This window comes from Rhamphochromis sp. 'chilingali' (assembly GCF_963969265.1).
Source record: "Rhamphochromis sp. 'chilingali' genome assembly, chromosome: 19".
In the NCBI taxonomy this organism is placed as follows: domain Eukaryota; kingdom Metazoa; phylum Chordata; class Actinopteri; order Cichliformes; family Cichlidae; genus Rhamphochromis; species Rhamphochromis sp. 'chilingali'.
This window is the reverse complement of record NC_137946.1, coordinates 14,097,155-14,115,710: the sequence shown is the minus strand read 5'-3', so window position 1 is coordinate 14,115,710 and position 18,556 is coordinate 14,097,155. Positions and strand designations below refer to the sequence as shown.

Sequence of the window (18,556 nt, the reverse complement as noted above, 5' to 3'; positions counted from 1 at the left end):
GAAGAGATTCTTGAAAAATGTGACTCTATGTGGTTCTGTCCCACTAATACTGGAAACACAAATAAGGAAGATAATTTGATTAACTCAGACTTCAGAAGCTTGATAATTAGGTTGGAATAGAAGTTGATTTCTTCACCAAACATGGCAGATTTTCTTTCTTATCACCTCCCTTTAGTAGATTCACCAGTGGCTATTTTACTTCTCTCGTGTAATTAAAGAATTTCTTTTTTTTAAGAATAAAATGATGGGCAAAAATTGATGATGGTGATGTTTTGAAAAATCCATTTCAGTATCAATCAACTATAATGATATACACTCACCAGTCAGTTCATTAGGTACGCTTTTCTAATATCATGGGTTGTTGTCAGAGCTAACTTAATTCTTCGTGCTGCAAACATTGCTCCGAGATTTTGGTGCATATTGACATGACAGCATCACACAGTTTCTGCAGACTTTTTGGCTGTGCATCTATGATGTTGATCTCTTGTTCCTCCACATCTCAAAGGTGCTCTGTTGGTTTGAGATCTGTTGACTATGACATTTGAGACATTTGAGTACACTGAGCTGAACCAGTTCAAGACAGGATGGATCCATGCTTGCATGTAGTTTAAGCCAAACTCTGACCCTATGTTGCGGTAGATGTTAAGACTCATCAGACCAGGTGAGGTTTTTCCAGTGTTTTGGTGAATCCGTGTGAACTGTAGCATCGGTTTCCTGTTCTTAGCTGACAGGAGTGACACCCAGTGTGGTCTTTTGCTGCTGTAGCCCGTCTGCTTCCAGCTTTGACATGTTGTGCATTCAGAGATCCTCTTCTGCATACCTTGATTGTAGTGAGTGGTTATTTCAGTTACTGTTTTTCTGTGATACCAGCGGTCACTGATCTCTGGCATGTTCACCCAGAGAACTGACTCTCACCGGATATGTTCTCTTTCCTGACCAATATCTGTAAACTCAAGAGACAGGTGTGTAGTAAATCCCAGTAGGTCAACAGTTTCTGAAACCAGTCTGGCACCAACAATCATACCGAGGTGAAAGTCACCTTAATCACCCTTTTCCCATTTTGATACTCAGTATGCCTTGACCTAAACTGTCTACATGTCTAAATGTTGCTGCCATGTGATCAGCCTAGATAACTGTGCTAACAAACAAGATGAACTAGTATACCTAATGATGCCCGATGAGCTTATTTCCCTTTGATGACACATATGTGGCCCCTTTCCAATTTAAAAACAAACATGTATGTGGAAACTTGTATAGTCACCAGCTCTGACACAACACTGACAAACATTCAGAATTTCCTTGAGCTGCACAATAGCAACAGAAGACTGATTGTAACTGTGACAAGTTAGTCCAATTAAATTAGATGAAGTATATTAATCAATATTTCACTAAATAAAATGTGGCAGATTATATTTCCTTATTACACATTGCTATCTTGTGTAAACAACATCTTTCCAAGATGATCTGCAGCACTGTATAATTTTTAAAACAGACAAAAGTAAGAAAAACTGAGTCTTAAAAGATGAAAGAAAAAAAAGCCTTGGGTTATAGTGCTTGAATCTTTAAATGCATTATAAATAGAGTTGTCAGAGGGCATCAAAGGCTAGTGGAAGTGAATAAATGTTATATGATGACAATTGAAATATTACTTCACTGTGCTCGAATCTCTGCTCATTAAACCTCTGTCACACAAAGCTGCCGTGCAACTTGTAATAAGTAAGGTTTGTAGTTCAGTAGTTCATGAGCCAAGAGACGACGATCAGATGTGCGAATGTAAACTAACAGGCGTTTAATAAAGCGCAGAGAGGTAACTCGGGTCATCTGTCTGTCAAAGTACGACTACAAGTGTATTACTAACAGTAGGATGAGGCCATCTGTGAACACAAAGCGTTTCAGTTTGTTTCATTGCCGCTGTACATTTCGATCAAAGCTTCTACTCTCACCTGGGGAATAAACGTGTGTTCATCATTTTGAATTGCTTTACTTCTGCACCATTGCTCCAGCATTGTGGGGGGCTGGAAAGTGGGGATGTGGCTGGGTGAGGGGTGGATTTGTACAATTATAGAACTGATGATGTAAAGACACTAAAGCACACATTCCCCCTTATATAACCCCGAGTGGTACAGTCCACAGTCTTAAAGGCAGAGTGTGCTGAGAGGAGTGCATGCATTCTTTAATCTGTTTTAGTTAAACTAAACAAAAATGCGAACGAGGTGATCAAACAGAGGAGAAATCATATAACAATTCAGACGGAGAAGGGGCTAAAGAAAGTTTCAACGCATTATCATTAATGTGTCTATTTGGGACTATTTAACGTTGAGATATTCCTAAAATCGCAGATTATTACTGTCCTTTGTGCTCCTCTATAACCTGAGTGCATATTTGCACAGCCACGTGGAAATATGCTCAGGTGGGCAAATCCAATGCAGAGTTACTGACTCAGACCTCAGTCCTACAAGGGTGACCATATGACAACAACAAGCCTCCCTATTGCCATGGCAACAACTGCACCATTGCTAAGGCAACAGCTGCAGAGTGCTACAACAAGCAGAAAAAAAAACCTTCATGTGTCTTCAGTTTCTTTCTTTTTTCCATCCGGTTAAAGCAAACTTCGGCTTCATGTGATCCGGTCTTCCCTGAGTCGCTCTCGCGGTGCTTCATGGTTTCTTTTTTTCTGTGATGCATATGTAATTCACACTCTCCTCCTCAACACATTTTCTTTCGGTCTAATTCCTGCTGTCTTCACACACACACACACACACACACACACACACACACACACACACACACACACACACACACACACACACACACACATGCATACACTCACGCACTCACCCACTCTCCCTCTCCTTTTCTCTCTCCTTCACTGTCCCCTCCCTCAGTTCTTCCTCTCCATCCTCGGCTGTTTCGCTGTCTTATTCTCCGTTTCTCTTTTTCCCCTTTTCTTTCCACAGTGTGACCCCCCCTCTTTTTTGTTAATCCCACCACCCCTGCCTTCCATCTCCATCCTCCCTTTTCTCCATCTCTTTTTGTATTCATCCCATCTTTTCTCTTTCTTTTCCACCGTTCCTTAGATAGACTCACACCTTTCCTTTTCTCTGCTCTCTCTCCCTCTCTTTCTCTCTCTTATACTAAATTCTAAGACCACCCTCTCTCCTCTCTTCTCTTTTTTTCTCCTTTTGCTCACTCTCTCTATTTCTCTGTGGCCCTCCCCCTCCCTTTTCATGTTTCCCCCCTCCCTCCATCCTCTCTTTCCCTCGCTGGTTCAGTTAGTCAAAGAAGAGATTCACGGAAGGAGAGAAAAGGGGGGAAAGGCAGGACGAGAGTGAGAGCGCAGGAGTGGGGCAGGCTGGGGAGAGGGGTGTGGGGTCTCAGCCCTCTGTCGTGGGGGGTTGGGGGGGTTGAGATACACCCCGATATTTGTTTTAAGTACCATGGACTGCCTCTGCATTGTGACTACAAAGGTAAGCCTATCTGTTGTTCATTACTCTAGCTCTATGTGTGCGTGAAACAGAGTGAGAGGCACCACAACTGGAACTGAACCGGGAAGAAAGCAGCCAGCTTCCTTCTGCCATCTCTCAATTGTGGGAATTTGCTGTCTTCATGACATTTCTCGTGTTGTGCATTGTTTCGATCTTTGTGTTCGTTTTGAGCATTTGAACATTTCAGAAAAGCCTCAGTGCGAGCTGAGCTACCTGACTGAACACTCTTTGATATCTCCCTCTCTAGATGACCCTCTCTCCCACTCTCTGAATCTCCTACTCCGTGTCATGCTTTGTGAGTGTATGAACAGGGGCTGGCTGACCTGCGTGGATGTAGCGAAAGCGGCAGAGATCTGATCCTCGGGTTGCCTGTGTGGGGCTTTGTGTCATGCCCGAGCTGCAGAGTGTGTCAGGCAGAGACCATGGGAGGGCACTATGCATGCTAATATTCCTCACAATTTCCAGCTGCTTTGTCCTAAACTCGACCGTAAGCACACGTGAAGCTTACCCACTGTGCAGCTGCAAACATCTGCAAACATAATGTATGAGCCACATGTTATATCACACACATGCGCTGCTCCAAGGAGCCAGTACTAGACATGAGACTGACTAGAAAAAGGAACATGAAGTAGCTTCAAGTCTGTTGTCCAAGCCTATTTGTTCAGATGTCCAATACCTTAAGACCTTCAGATCATATATGTATATATATATATATATATATATATATATATATATATATATATATATATATATATATATATATATATATATATATATATATATATATATATATATATATATATGTATATATATATATATATATATATATATAAACACCCAGCACGCCCCTGCGGGCGGTTTATCCTTCAAGCTCGGGTCCTCTACCAGAGGCCTGGGAGCTTGAGGGTCCTGCGCAGTATCTTAGCTGTTCCCAGGACTGCGCTCTTCTGGACAGAGATCTCCGATGTTATTCCCGGGATCTGCTGGAGCCACTCGCCTAGCTTGGGAGTCACCGCACCTAGTGCTCCGATTACCACGGGGACCACCGTTACCTTCACCCTCCACATCCTCTCGAGCTCTTCTCTGAGCCCTTGGTATTTCTCCAGCTTCTCGTGTTCCTTCTTCCTGATATTGCTGTCATTCGGAACCGCTACATCGATCACTACGGCCGTCTTCTTCTGTTTGTCTACCACCACTATGTCCGGTTGGTTAGCCACCACCATTTTGTCCGTCTGTATCTGGAAGTCCCACAGGATCTTAGCTCGGTCATTCTCCACCACCCTTGGGGGCATCTCCCATTTTGACCTCGGGACTTCCAGGTTATACTCGGCACAGATGTTCCTGTACACTATGCCGGCCACTTGGTTATGGCGTTCCATGTATGCCTTGCCTGCTAGCATCTTGCACCCTGCTGTTATGTGCTGGATTGTCTCTGGGGCATCTTTACACAGCCTGCACCTGGGGTCTTGCCTGGTGTGATAGACCCCAGCCTCTATGGATCTTGTACTCAGAGCTTGTTCTTGTGCTGCCATGATTAGTGCCTCTGTGCTGTCTTTCAGTCCAGCTTTGTCCAGCCACTGGTAGGATTTCTGGATATCAGCCACCTCCTCTATCTGCCGGTGGTACATACCGTGCAGGGGCCTGTCCTTCCATGATGGTTCCTCGTCTCCCTCCTCTTTCTTGGGTTTCTGCTGCCTATATATATATATATATATATATATATATATATATATATATATATAGATATAGATATAGATATATATATCTATATCTAGAAAAAGGAACATGAAGTAGCTTCAAGTCTGTTGTCCAAGCCTATTTGTTCAGATGTCCAATACCTTAAGACCTTCAGATCATATATATATATATATATATATATATATATATATATATATATATATATATATATATATATATATATATATATATATATATAGATATAGATATATATATAGATATATATAATTTTCTGATGGACATACCTACACAGCTGCACACAGATTCAAAAGGAGGTGAGCAGTGTACTATAGCAGCTGAACCTGAATGCAGATTCTGGCAGGAAGTGATGACAGATAAAAGAGGAAAACAAAAATACACGCAAACACACACACACACAGGCGTGTGAAGGTGCTGATCATCTGAGATTTCCATTTGTTCTTAATTTGTGGAGCAGGCGTGAGTGCAGCTGGTCCTTTCAGATGTATTACGTAAACTTGCGCTTAACTGTGGCACATTACATTCATTTGCTTATCAAGCTCTCAGTTTCCGTGGCAACAGAGATTAGTGGTTAAACACAGATAAGTAGGTGCAGTCAGATGAGGAGGGAGACACACTGCGCGCGTGTACAGCAAAGTACATTAAACACATTTTTTGTTTGCGAATTTCACACCATTTCACGTCCTTCCCTAATGACAGAACTTCCACACAGGTAGCTGCTTTTTGGTTCTGCAAAGCAGTTTTTGTTACCTTGCACTGTGCAGTGTGACAAATTTATTGAGAGAGAGAGAAGGGGGGCAGGAAAGGGAAATTTCAAGGTATTTCTCCTCCCTGGAACACCTGCACCTCGTGCATTTTGTTTTACATCACTGAGCTTAGGACAAGAAGAAGAATAAGACTGTAAGTAAAAGACCACGGTTGGTAACTGTGGGTGTTTCAACCAACCAGTTCCAGAATTCTGCATCGCTTTCAAAGTGTGAAAAGACTTAGTGTAAAGCTGGCACAGAAAACCCAAGTATTGCCAAGAACTTGTGAGACAGATGGTTGGTTTATAAAAGGAAAGGTGAGAGCGCATAGATGTGCAAAGTTATGCACCGACTGATTGGCTAAGCAGCTCTTGGACTGGCAAATGAAATGGCTATTCTTGGAGTGCCTAGATGACCGTTTCACCCAGAAAAATGAGCTAAACCTTTGTCACTGGGGATTGTTTGTTAAACACTAACCAGATATTCACAAGAGAGCCTACGGTTCACTTGGATATGCCACAAAACTTGGTGTATTCCTTTAAATGCGCATTATTAAACTTTAATGGAGGCAGGCTGAACTGCAGGTGAGGAGTGTGGCTTGCCACCACGTAGCAGATGACGGGCGAGCAGCTCCCTGAGCGAGCTGTTCCGTGACACCCACGTGCTGTATAACAAGTTATGTGAACAATGCCGCGTTCCCGTGCAGGTCTTTGCACAAAGTTTTTGTGTGTGGGTGAAGCCACAGTCAGCTGGTGAGTGACAAATATCTGATACCGCTACACAGAGCACACCAACTAGAACCGGAGCACTGCTGTGCCGTGCTCTTTGACGGTTAAAAGGCATCCCCCACTGAGTCGGTGGGTTGAGTATTTTGGCGAGAAAAGTCAGGCTGAGAAAGGATGTCTTTGAGCGAAAGAACCAGAATTAGTAGAAATTTGTGAGGAAAGCCCATTTTGGATAAAAGATGATTTCATCCTCAAGGTAAAAGTGCAAAAGTTGTGTCCCTTTCTTTTTTTCTTACAGTTGGCCTGGCTTTCATATAGTGCTTTACTAGTCCCTAAGGACCCCAAAGCGCTTTACATATCCAGTCATCCACACATTCACACACTGGTGATGGCAAGCTACATTGTAGCCACAGCCACCCTGGGGCGCACTGACAGAGGCGAGGCTGCCGGACACTGGCGCCACCGGGCCCTCTGACCACCACCAGTAGGCAACGGGTGAAGTGTCTTGCCCAAGGACACAACGACCGAGACTGTCCAAGCCGGGGCTCGAACCGGCAACCTTCCGATTACAAGGCGAACTCCCAACTCTTGAGCCACGATCGCCCCGTTCTTATGACGCTATTACCTTTCTCTATCCTTCTACACTGACAGGTTCAAGTTTTGGCTTGGATAAAATTTGTAGTAACTGCAATTTGACTGTAATCTTTTTATTTATAATTCAGGGAGCAAATGACCAGGAAACACTCGGCATTTCAATCGATTCTCCTGAGCGAATTGGACTTTTTAGCAGCTTATGTAATTTTCTGCTCCTTCCCACACTAAAATCTCTGGGAAAAAAAAAAGCAAGCAGTAAATTGCAACATATGATGCTGGTGAATCATACACAAGTGTCATTACATAACATTTAGAACTAGAATATTAGGGCATATCGAGGAGACGTCACAAGATTTATATTTAGTTGCGTGGCTGACAATACCTTTGACTCTCCCTCCCTGTATGGCACTGAGTCAGAGAAGGATGGGTCGGTAATTTGAGAGGCGCGAACACAGATGATGCGCATAGTGAAAAGGATTTATGCTCGAAAAGCAACTAATCTTAATTCTATCTTTGAGAAAATTGCTGCAATAAATCCACGTTCTCCTGTGCGGTACAGAGCACATGCAGTGCATTTCTGTTGCCTCCTCTTCTCTAGCCTTTTTTGATCATCACTCTTTTCCCTGTTGTCACTCTCAATCCACTTCCTATTTCTACAGACCTTTTTTTGTGTGTCCTTTTTGCCTCCTTCACCCCTGTAATCCCTCTCTCGGTCCTCTCTCCCAGCCTCCTCTTTCCTTTATCTCATTTTACCTCCTCCCCCCCATCCCTCCCACTCTGCTCACTCTACTCCTCCCTGCTCTCTGCTCTGTAGCTTACCTTCTGCCCTCTTCTTCAGCACTTTCGAGGCTTCCCTAGTTAGTGCCTTTTTTCCTCCAATGAATTATACATTTGACAAGATGTAGTCAAAGTCAGCATCTTCGCGTGCGCTTGATTGGTTTCATGTATGGCTACATCATGAGCATCTTCTTCCCTGGATTTGGTTTTACCACTCACATTTTTTTCAGTCTATATAAATATTTATATAATGTGAATGTGTGTTTATTGTGTGTGCGTGTGTGTCTGTGCGCTTTCAAGGATAAAAAGCTTATGGCTGCTGTATCTTACGCTAGCCCCGAGAGTCTCCAAAATGGAGTTACAGTATAAGCTAAACCCCTCTGCTCGCAAGTCCTTTTGAGCCTCCTCAATATTTTTTCAAGTCATCCACCTTAACAAGCGCCCATTCACCATACCGTGTGATGCCAATATGAATGTGTGCAGCAGTGTGTGCTGTGTGTCAGGATTAGTGATCCAGTGGAGAGCTCAGATGATCTCCACTCAAGGGCATGAACATCCATCAGGCCTTTGTATGCAGCCACAGAGACACTGATCCTGCCAAGTGTCTCCCAGGGCACAGTGTGCGAAGCAGAGCTTGCCCCAGTGGAAGACCGATGCCACGACTGCACTGTGCTGAGGGTCTCTGCTGGTCAGTTAAAAAGCACAGCAGAACAAATTTGTAGCTGTATAGAGACGGACAATTTCTTTATTTATTTCCCCCTTCGATTGCTCTGTCGTTATTTCTGCTCAAATGACAGCTTGCTTTTGTGCTTGAGATGAAATACTGGAAAAAAATTCAGGGGTTAGCCATGATCTCCGTTCGTCTTTATGTATGTATTGCACCACTCACCCACACGTTCATTTGTTTTACCAAAAGAAAGCCACGTACACCTACATGATCAGACAGAATGCATGCAAGCTGTGGAGCATTTCGCTCTAGTGCAAGTAGCTTTTGCACTGTGGATTGAAGCCTTGCTCAATTTAAAACTATGAATTTTTTGCCAATAAAACCCATTAGATTCAAATAAAGAGGAGGTATAAGATCACCGCTTCATATATTTGTATAATAATAATAATTATAACTAAGAAAGTCAAAATGCTTCATATTAAGTTTTGTTCCCCCAAATCGTATGCCCATCAGTTGCCTTGTTTCACTATCTTAAGCCTGCAGAGTCAACACTTCACGTATGAGTATATTTCAGCTCCTTTATGATGCTCATCATCCCCACCAGGCGCTTTAGCCAGCAAGAAGGCTGTTAAGAGCTTCTCTTTGTCAAATGCACACAGCACAATCTGTGCTCCTGCTTCTGCTGCTTCACTCTGCTCCACTGTTTCTTACGGTGAGAGAATGAGCAAAGCCTCATCCTTTCTTTTGAACTCAAATGGTTTGGTGCATTAGGTGGATATTCTGGTAGGGTAGATGCTCAGTCTGTGTCTTTAGTGCTTTTCTAGTTTCTCCTTTGAGCCTCGTTTTGGGCAGATGGCTACTTCTTTTGATTTAATAGGGCGATGTAACATTAAACAGTGAACACGTATTTAAGCAACCTTTCCATTTTGTGCACTAAGAGTGCCACCTCCAAGGGTCTGATGCTCATTTTCATTGTTTTGGCTGTCAGAATCATCGTCCATCCTCAAATTGTCCACATGACAGATGACAAATTAGATATATCATTGCTTGTTTGGGTTGGACACTTTGTCATTTCACATTGAGCGAGAAGGCTAATGGGGAGCCGTGAGCCTGCTACGGTAGACCGTAAGGAGGGCAGTGGCTGTCAGCTACACCGCTCCGTTCTGAGCAAACAAGAAACACAACAAAGTGTCGTGGCAACCTGGAAAATTCAAAATCAATAGCAATGAGAGTGTACATCTAATGATGTTGATAGAGTCGATAGAGGAGGCTCTGTCATCCTCATTAGGGTCAAGGAGGGTCAGGTTGTTGCTGGATCCTTATGTAATGACACATTATGCCCACATTGTAGGCTTTTTAGTTAGAGATCATATAACTAGCATGTCATATGTGGGGAAAAGAGGTAGGTCAAATAAAAGTGACGAAAACAAGAAAGCCAAGCTGATATCATTGATGTGGACTTGCAACAGCTTTGCAAGCAGGATCCTAATTTCTTAGAGAGCTGATTTTCTTTTTCTTTTTTTTTTGTAATACAGCACACAATGACATCTTGTGGCACATTAAAAAACTACAGCAAAGAAGCTCATGACAGTCTGATTAAGGAGTATTCATACACATTTCACATGCCAGTACCCTACATATGTGAAGCTCGGATGCTGCATTGGCCTATGCCAAAATATATATATATATATATACACACACACACACCTACACCTACACACACACACACACACACTCACACACACACACACACACATATTTATATATATACATATATATGCATGTAGGGCCCTGTGTGTTTCCTCATAATTTATAGGGAGCATCTGAATTACTGTATCAGTGATTCATGAGCAGTCCCCCTGTCACAGGCACTCACATTCACAACAATCTCATCTGAAATTCAGGTCACGATTTTGGGGGTTTCGAACCTCCTGCCTGGCAAAGAGCACAAGACTGAACAGAGTGCAAGTCAAATTCGAATTATATGCTTAGTAACCCTAATGATAGACCTCGCTGCCTACATGTGTGGCTTTGGCCCTGAGTAGACACGGCACACGACGTGAGCTAATGACGCTATGAGAGTTCAGACGTAGTGACACCCAGCACAGTAACGCACAAGTGCACATATTTTCTCTGATTTGTTTGTCTCTGGCTTTGTATCTTCATGTTCCTCTTATAGGTGATGTCAGTTGCCTAGCAACCAAGCAATCAGGGCCCGATTGTTGCCATGACAACGTGGCAGGGGTATCATCATGGAGAGAATAGAGATGAAAGGAGGAAGGGAGGGAGAGAGGAGAGAACGGGAGAGATAGAGAGAGATACGGAGAGAGAGCGAGAGAGAGATACGGAGAGAGAGAGAGAGACCTGCCATTGAAGGGTGTTGATAATGTGAAGCCCACAGTGTGCAGGTAGGAGGATGACCTCTGTGTAGGCGCCGGCAGAGGATGCTCATGAATGCAGAGAATAGAAAATTAATGTTTGGTCTTATGTGGCTGGATTCGCGGGTTACACAGCATTTAACACTCTTCTAACGGGCTTCACTCCAGATGGAAATGTCACGATGTGCTTGAGTTGTCTTTAGTTACAGAGAGCGAAGCCGCGCAGAAGCCACAGCTCACTGTGTCGCTGAGATCCAGAGGGCTGTGGGCCTAACCTCTGCAGGTGTCATAACCCATCCATCACCCAACAGCCATCCACTGTAAAACAGTCCAGTGGGGTCATGGTGCATTTTACTCTGTTTATTCCCCAACCAAATTTTGCCCCCCAATATAGCCATATAGCTGAAAGACATAAAAAGAGACGCAGCTGAAGTGCAATTTATGATGACAACTAAGCCTGGAAAAGAGTTATATTTAGTTAAAAATTTGGGCAATAACGACTGATCAAAGACCACTCAAGTTTGTCTGAGATAAAAGCTTGAATGGCTACTACATAATAACAATTGGACAAGCATCAGCTGTTATTAGCGATATCAGTATTTTGCATTAAGTCACGATGCATTCCTTAGAGAAAAGTTGTCTTACTCATTCATTGTTGACTTTATTAATGTGCAGCTTCTGGCTAAAGGGTGACGATACTGCTTCTAGTATACCTGTAGACAAGATTGTGATGTGGATAGAGGAGTGTAAGTTATTACTTAAGAATTTGTACAGTTTGATAGAGTGTCTAATGCTTACGTAAGAAACAGTATTTGCTATGGTTATATACAGAAAACAGACAGTATAAAAAAATATATCTAGAAACACGCTTCTTAAAGCAATCTCCAGGTCTTTGTGATGTGAAATGATTGATAAGATAAACATGAATTTGCTCATGTATCCTTGCGTAGGGATATGGGTATCAAAAAAAATTGTTTTAAAGTAAAAATACATTCTCATAACACCAGCCATGCAATTTACCAGTTATCACTGTGCTAGGCTATTGTGAAGTGATAAGGTGAGGAAGTATCACAGGCTATATTAAGATGCTATTTGCACCTAAAGTGAAAATTGTGATAAAAAAAAATATCCTTTATATAGAAAGAGACCTGAGCATTCAGACAATGCTGGCAGCTACTCTAAAGGTACAAATTACACAGACTCATCTGTCCCACCTAGGAGTATTTGTAATTAAATCAGCTTTCATGTTAGAGTTTAAAAAGCTACAACACTAAGAGAAGGTCCGATTCATTTTAACCTTTAGAGGTAAAGAGCTGAACGTCATTTCATATTTGACACACATCTTCAACAACTTCGGTGATCAGCACCCAAATATTTTTGCTACATGTCTATTATTAAATTTTATGTGCTTTATTAATTGATGCTATTGCAATTTAAAGAAACTAGGCTTCATTGCTGCAAATTCAACAAAATGTTGGATCGCTGATTTTACAGCTTGCCGTGCACCAGTTGATTTCACTGTGGCAAAAGTTGTTACTATCCAATAAAAATATAAATATTCAACTTTAAAAAATTATTTAAAAAAAACAGATATTCTCTTTAGAAAGCAAAACTGGAAGCTGAAAGCAGAAAATGTTGGTATTCTTTCTTGCCTATATAAGAAGGGATTAGCTGGTTATCAACTTGCTGTCAGCTATTTGACCAAATAAACCTTCAAAGTGTTCAGTCCCCGTGTAACAGCGGTGACATGGACATTTTTTCACTTCCCTAAAACATTCTAAACCTGCGTGAGCTTATTTACTCATTTATTTTATCTTCCGTGCTAAGCACATTGAGATTGCGTGCAATGCAATGAGCTATCTAGAAACAATTGCTATTGCCGTTAAAAGAGTGGAGGTGAAGGTGTACCCAGAGAGTTCACATTTGCGTCAAACACGCTCTCACGTTAGGTGACGTCTGTGTGCTTAATGGTGAGGCAAAGAGGGAGCAAAGAGCAGAGTGAGTGGAAGCATACTGTAAAAAGGAAAAAAAAAACCAACCCAAAAATCATAGAAAAATAATATAAAAGGTTGTCTCTCTGCCTGTATGTCCCCTTCCCTCCCTCCCTCACCGGCGGTGGCAAACATATTTTCTGAGTCACGGCTGGAGCAGGCAGCCGGTTGTCTCTTTTCTGACCCTTGCCTTTAAGACCAAGATACATCCAACACCAACAACTCTCTGCTTCCAGGAAAACTCTCTCTCTCTTCGTCTGCTACGACACCCCCCTCCCCCCCCTTCCCTCACTCCCCCTCCCTCTTTTTTTTATTCCCCCTTCCCCAGCCTCCCATCTTTCTCTCTCTCCCTCTCTCTCTCTTTCCTTTTCTCCCCATCTCTCTCCTCCTCTACTGCGGGTGTCTGGGAGGCTGTTTTTCCTCTGTCTCTTGCTCATGAAGGGCCGCACTAAGCTCCCTTCTCTCTGTCCGTGTGTGGTAGGTAAATTCACCTCTCTGTTTGTGTCGTTCTTCTCCTTCCATCCCTCTGTTGCTGCCTCTGTTTTGCATGTTAGCTCAAAGTCTGCTAGTCGTTCTGGCAGGCTTAGAGGAGGTCTCTACCTACATCTGTGCATACTGCATTGAACATGCTTGTAATCTGCTCCAGTGTCATGGATTAATCAAAAAATATGTGTCTGAGGAATTTTTTATTTTTTTTTGCTCTCCTTGTACGTGTGCTCTGGGTAGGTTTAATCATCCAGTTTGGGTATTACGTATGAACATGGCCCGGCACGTGTGGGTGTGTATGTACCAGTGAGCATGTTTCGAAATGCAGAAAGAGTGAAACTCTAGCAGACTTGTTGATTAAAGCATTACAGATTCATGCATGCATGTCTTTTATTCTACGTCTGGGTTGGTTCCCGCCTGTGTACGTCTGGGGATAATTCATATTCTTATGCACTTCTCTTCGCCCGAGGACTCTGGGACATTAGGCTAGTGTCCTTCTCAGATAAGGAAAATCATCCTGTTTAATCAGCTGGCATCGCTTTGAAAAAAGGTCATTTCATTTTTAGGGTTACAGTAAAGACTCGTGACCAACATCAGGTTAATGGGACACAGAGGCAAGCAAATGGGTTTTCTTCTCATGTCCTGGTTACATCCCTACGTGCTGAAATACAGTTATTGAAGCAGTCGTGCAGGTTTGTGTAAAAAACAGGGCTACTCCAGCCTTAATTAGCTGACATGATGAGTCTCTACTTTGGCTGATCGAGTGTTTGGGACTAAGATGCCATTTAATGCAGTTCCACAAGCAGAAGCCACTGTGTATGCACATGTATGTGTTTGTGGTCGAACAGCGCTTTGAGCTGGTCATTATGGTGTATTTGACAGGTTGGACTGCAGATTTGTAGCTCAAGTAGGTCTGATTTAGGAGAGCCATTAAATTTACGGACTTGTTGATTAGAATACGAAATGCAGTCTACACAACGTGGGGCATATATAATGTTTTTTTGTTTGTTTGTTTTAAGTGTGCCAGCATGTTGGATTTTAAAAGGAGTAGATTAAACGATAGCTTGATGCAATTTCCCTGATTTAGTGCACAAAATGTTTAAAAAAATTATATACATCTCAAGAACTGGAGTTTGATGTTTTGATAACCTTTTTTATTATTATTATTATTCTGGTTGTTTACCTCAGTTGTCAAAGACAACAGTCAGTCAGACTGTCCTACAGGTGCACATGTGTCAGACATCAAGACATGAGTAGACCAGCCACTTCAGGTGGTCCACCATGAGATGCAAACTTCAGAAGTACTCCAGGAAAGTTTCAGAGGTTGGAATCAGTGTGCATGAGTGATGCACAGACCAAAGTATATACATACTCCAGTGCATCTGTCAAACACAGCAGAAGTGGTGTTATTGATTGGATGTGTAGCACTGCTGGTGGAGTCGCTTGATGATTTTGCTTCTAATTGCAGCAGCGCGGTGATCAGTACATACATTAAGACTCCTCAGATCCAAAGGATCGCATTAGAACACGAGGAACAATGATCCAGCAGCAAGGCAGTCTTAAACATTCACCAAAAGCAATTTAGGAGGAGTCATGAACTTGACCTGGAGTTCAATTGAGATCCCAAACAAGCAAGAAGTGAAGATGGCTGCAATCCAGGAGGACCAGAGCATCATGTAGGCGTGTGATCGGGCAGTTGTCTGCGTGACAAATTTAGTTAAACTGGTTTGATCACATTAGGGGACCATATTTGAAAATGGTTGCAGCCTCTACATAGTTTACTTTATGTGGATGTCACTGCCCTGACATTGAACTGAAAATACCATAGAGGTAGCATGCGTGAAGAGCCAACTTTGCTCCAGGTAGCAGAAACAAAGTGAAAATACAACTTCTCCATGCCAGTGCACGCCACCACATGTTCAACATCATGCTATTTCATTGTCTTATTTCATCACCTTGTACAGCTTTCTAATGGGTTTACTGGGCCATGACTGGCCAGGTGATCTACTCCATCATAGCTCAAACAGGATGCTGATGGGAGAGCAGATTTCTGTCGTATGTTTTTCCTTTCGTTGTTAGTAAAATTTTACGAGGCCCGACTCGTTTGTTAGTTTACTACCTCTGCTCAACCAGTCGCTCTTTGTATGATTATGAAATGTGTCTTTGCAGCAGTTGTTTTGCACATTTGCACCGAGCATGATTATACTAATGACAACTGACCGTGACAACCGAGACTGAAGTTATCACGTATTTCCAAAAATCAGAAAGTATAAAAATGATCACCTCCTTTTACTGTTAGTCCTCATTCTGTTTAGAGCAATGGTGATAATATCTCTTGAACTAAACACTGCTTGCTAGATAACACAGAAGACACTTACAGCAAAGTGATAATTACTATGTTCGCTTAAGACACTGCTAGTCGGGCAGCTTTCTACCGTTATTTTAGGAAACTGTTCAGCTTGTCATAAAGATAGATCTATGCTGGCCATTCAAACTACGCCTACCAGCCACAACATTAAAACCTAATATTATGTGGAGCCCCCTAGCGCCAATAAAACAGCTCTGAACCATCTGTGATTGCAGGTACCAGGATATTAGCTGTAGATCAATTAAGTCCTGTGAGTTGTAAAGTGGATCATATTAGTTTTTCCCACATATCTAACAGATGTTTGAGCAGGACTGACATGTGGAGAATTACAGGACAAGTTAAAGCTCTTTGTTAGGTTCTTTATTACAGTTGAAAGATGCTGTCTTTGCTATAAAGGTCTGCTATAATGGCCTGCAACACTGTTTAGGCAGGTAGTGCATTTCATGCAGCAAACATCCTCATGAATGCCAGGACCCAAGCTTTTCCAGGAGCACACTGACCAGAGAATCATGCTGCTTCTGACATCTGCCTGCCATGTGCATGCACCCAGCTCTCACCATGATGTGCAACAGAACATGATTCATCAGACAAGGCCATCTTCTTTCACTGCGTAACTTCTGATGCTCCAGTGTAAGGGATCTCAGCAGTGGACGGGGGTTAGCATGGGCCTTCTGGCAAACCGGTGGCCATACAGCCACATACTCATGTACCGCAACCAGCTTTAACCCTGTAACACCAAGTTATTGTGATCTCAACATCATTACACTGATGTTTTTTTGTTGATTTTTTATTTGTCAGAAGGTTCAATAAACAGTTTGAACAGGTTTAAATAGAAAAATTACATTTTTTTGGCAATTATTTCATATTTCAGGCTTTGCAGGGTCACAATTTCTAGCAATTTCCGCTCAGGATATCAACCCATCAGTTAGCCTTTGCTCCCTATGTGCATCTGTGAGGCTCGGACACCTATGCCCCTGAAGACAGTTCACATATTTTATTTCCTTAGACACGTTTTATAGGAAATTACCACTCCAGATGAGCTGACTGGGTCAAAATCATTTGAATCCTTATACATCAGCTTAAGGTTAAAGGCATGTTCACTAGCTGCATACCATATTCCACCCTGTAACAGGTGCAGCCAACAAAATAACAAAATAATGTAACAAAATAACTGGTTGCATTCACTTTACTTGCCAGGGGATTTAAATATTATGTCTGATCTGTATGTATTTGAGTGCTATTCATAAGAAACTGGTATTTTCTTGTCTATTCATAAGAAATTAGTGTTTTCCTGCCTACAGTAGCAGCCTGTACCAGTAAACATATGTCAGTTCAGTAACCACGACCATAAAAGACCCTCATATCAATTTTGCATTCTGATTACCGCTAACAGCTTCGTCTAGCAGTCCCAGTCTTCAAAACCCATCCCCTGCGGCACACCTATGAACTCCTTTATTCAAATGGGAGTGGTGGGAAAATGGAGCATAAATATATCCAGTTAGATTTACCTGGCAGGTTGGTTCCCGGGGGCTGTTCTGTTTTAATCATCTTGGTTAGAAGCTGTTCCATGGCTGACCAGACTGACGTCCTGCTGAGCACACTACTTGCAGAGCCAAAGCAGCGCGTGGTGCCGTCTTTTGTTGCATTTCTTCAGAGGGGGATCCAAAAGAAATCTACTTTTACTCTGACAGTCTGTCAAAAGTATAAATGAATGCGTACACATAACAAATGCGGAGTTGTGTTGCCACGGTGTGGTTCTGTGCTCCAGCGCAATTTATTCAGTTCCATTCGATACAGTGTTACAATATGCAATGAAAAGTATTACCCATTAAATGAACTCCTGTGAGTCCTGGCCATGGTCATGCTAAAAAACTTACAAAACACAACAAAGCAAATTTCACATCTAATTATAGACTAAGCTGCATTCACACCCCAAGGCAAAGAAAATTAAACTAGCCTAAACTAAACTGTAGTCTTCTTCCATCTGCTGTTACAAAAATAGTTCAGTGAGGAGAGAGCCTTGCTTCTGCAGTTACCACAGAAACCATGGCAAGGTTCGTCAGCTCTATGGAAACACCACATGAAGAGAAGCACATGGAAACACTACTCACATGAGATCACTCCATGAAAAAAAGAGCTGCGTTAAAATTCCTGTGGCTGGTGTTTACTTGTTAGTGTAGAAAATAGCATTTATAAGCTTTATCGTGGTGGATGTGGCTAAGGACTTTGATATTACAAACAGGTCATGGTTTCACACAGACAGGCACAACATATTTGCCACCAACACCTTAAAGGATACCTGATATAGTAATTTTGAGCTGCATATTTTTCCAGTCCTTGATTCTAATAGTGTAGCTTTTCATGATTCAAGTTTAAAATAATGTCTGAAACAGGCTTTTTTAGCTCCTTGTCCTTTAAGGTCCCTATCTCTTTAAGACTTCTTTCTGATTGGCTGTCCTTTGCAAACAGAAGATTTCAACAGCAGTTGGATGGGACTTCTGCGCTCTCGTTGACATTGTGCTGCTCTTCATGATGGCTTCAACGCAGTGAAGAGCTCAACATAAAACAAGGAAAGCATGACAAATATGAAATAAGACTTATTTTATTAAAATCAAGTCTTGCA

At 42.3% G+C, this 18,556-nt stretch overlaps 1 protein-coding gene across 1 annotated transcript in view; it reads left to right on the top strand.

Annotated features, from left to right (window-relative positions):
- The first annotated feature begins 3,340 nt into the window (after positions 1 to 3,340).
- dlg4a (discs, large homolog 4a) overlaps positions 3,341 to 18,556 on the top strand; it is a 62,775-nt gene continuing 47,559 nt past the window's right edge. The window contains exon 1 of the mRNA XM_080866354.1: positions 3,341 to 3,467. Within this exon, the coding sequence (XP_080722480.1) occupies positions 3,438 to 3,467 (30 nt within the window). The 5' untranslated portion in view covers positions 3,341 to 3,437. The remainder of the gene's footprint in view (positions 3,468 to 18,556) is intronic.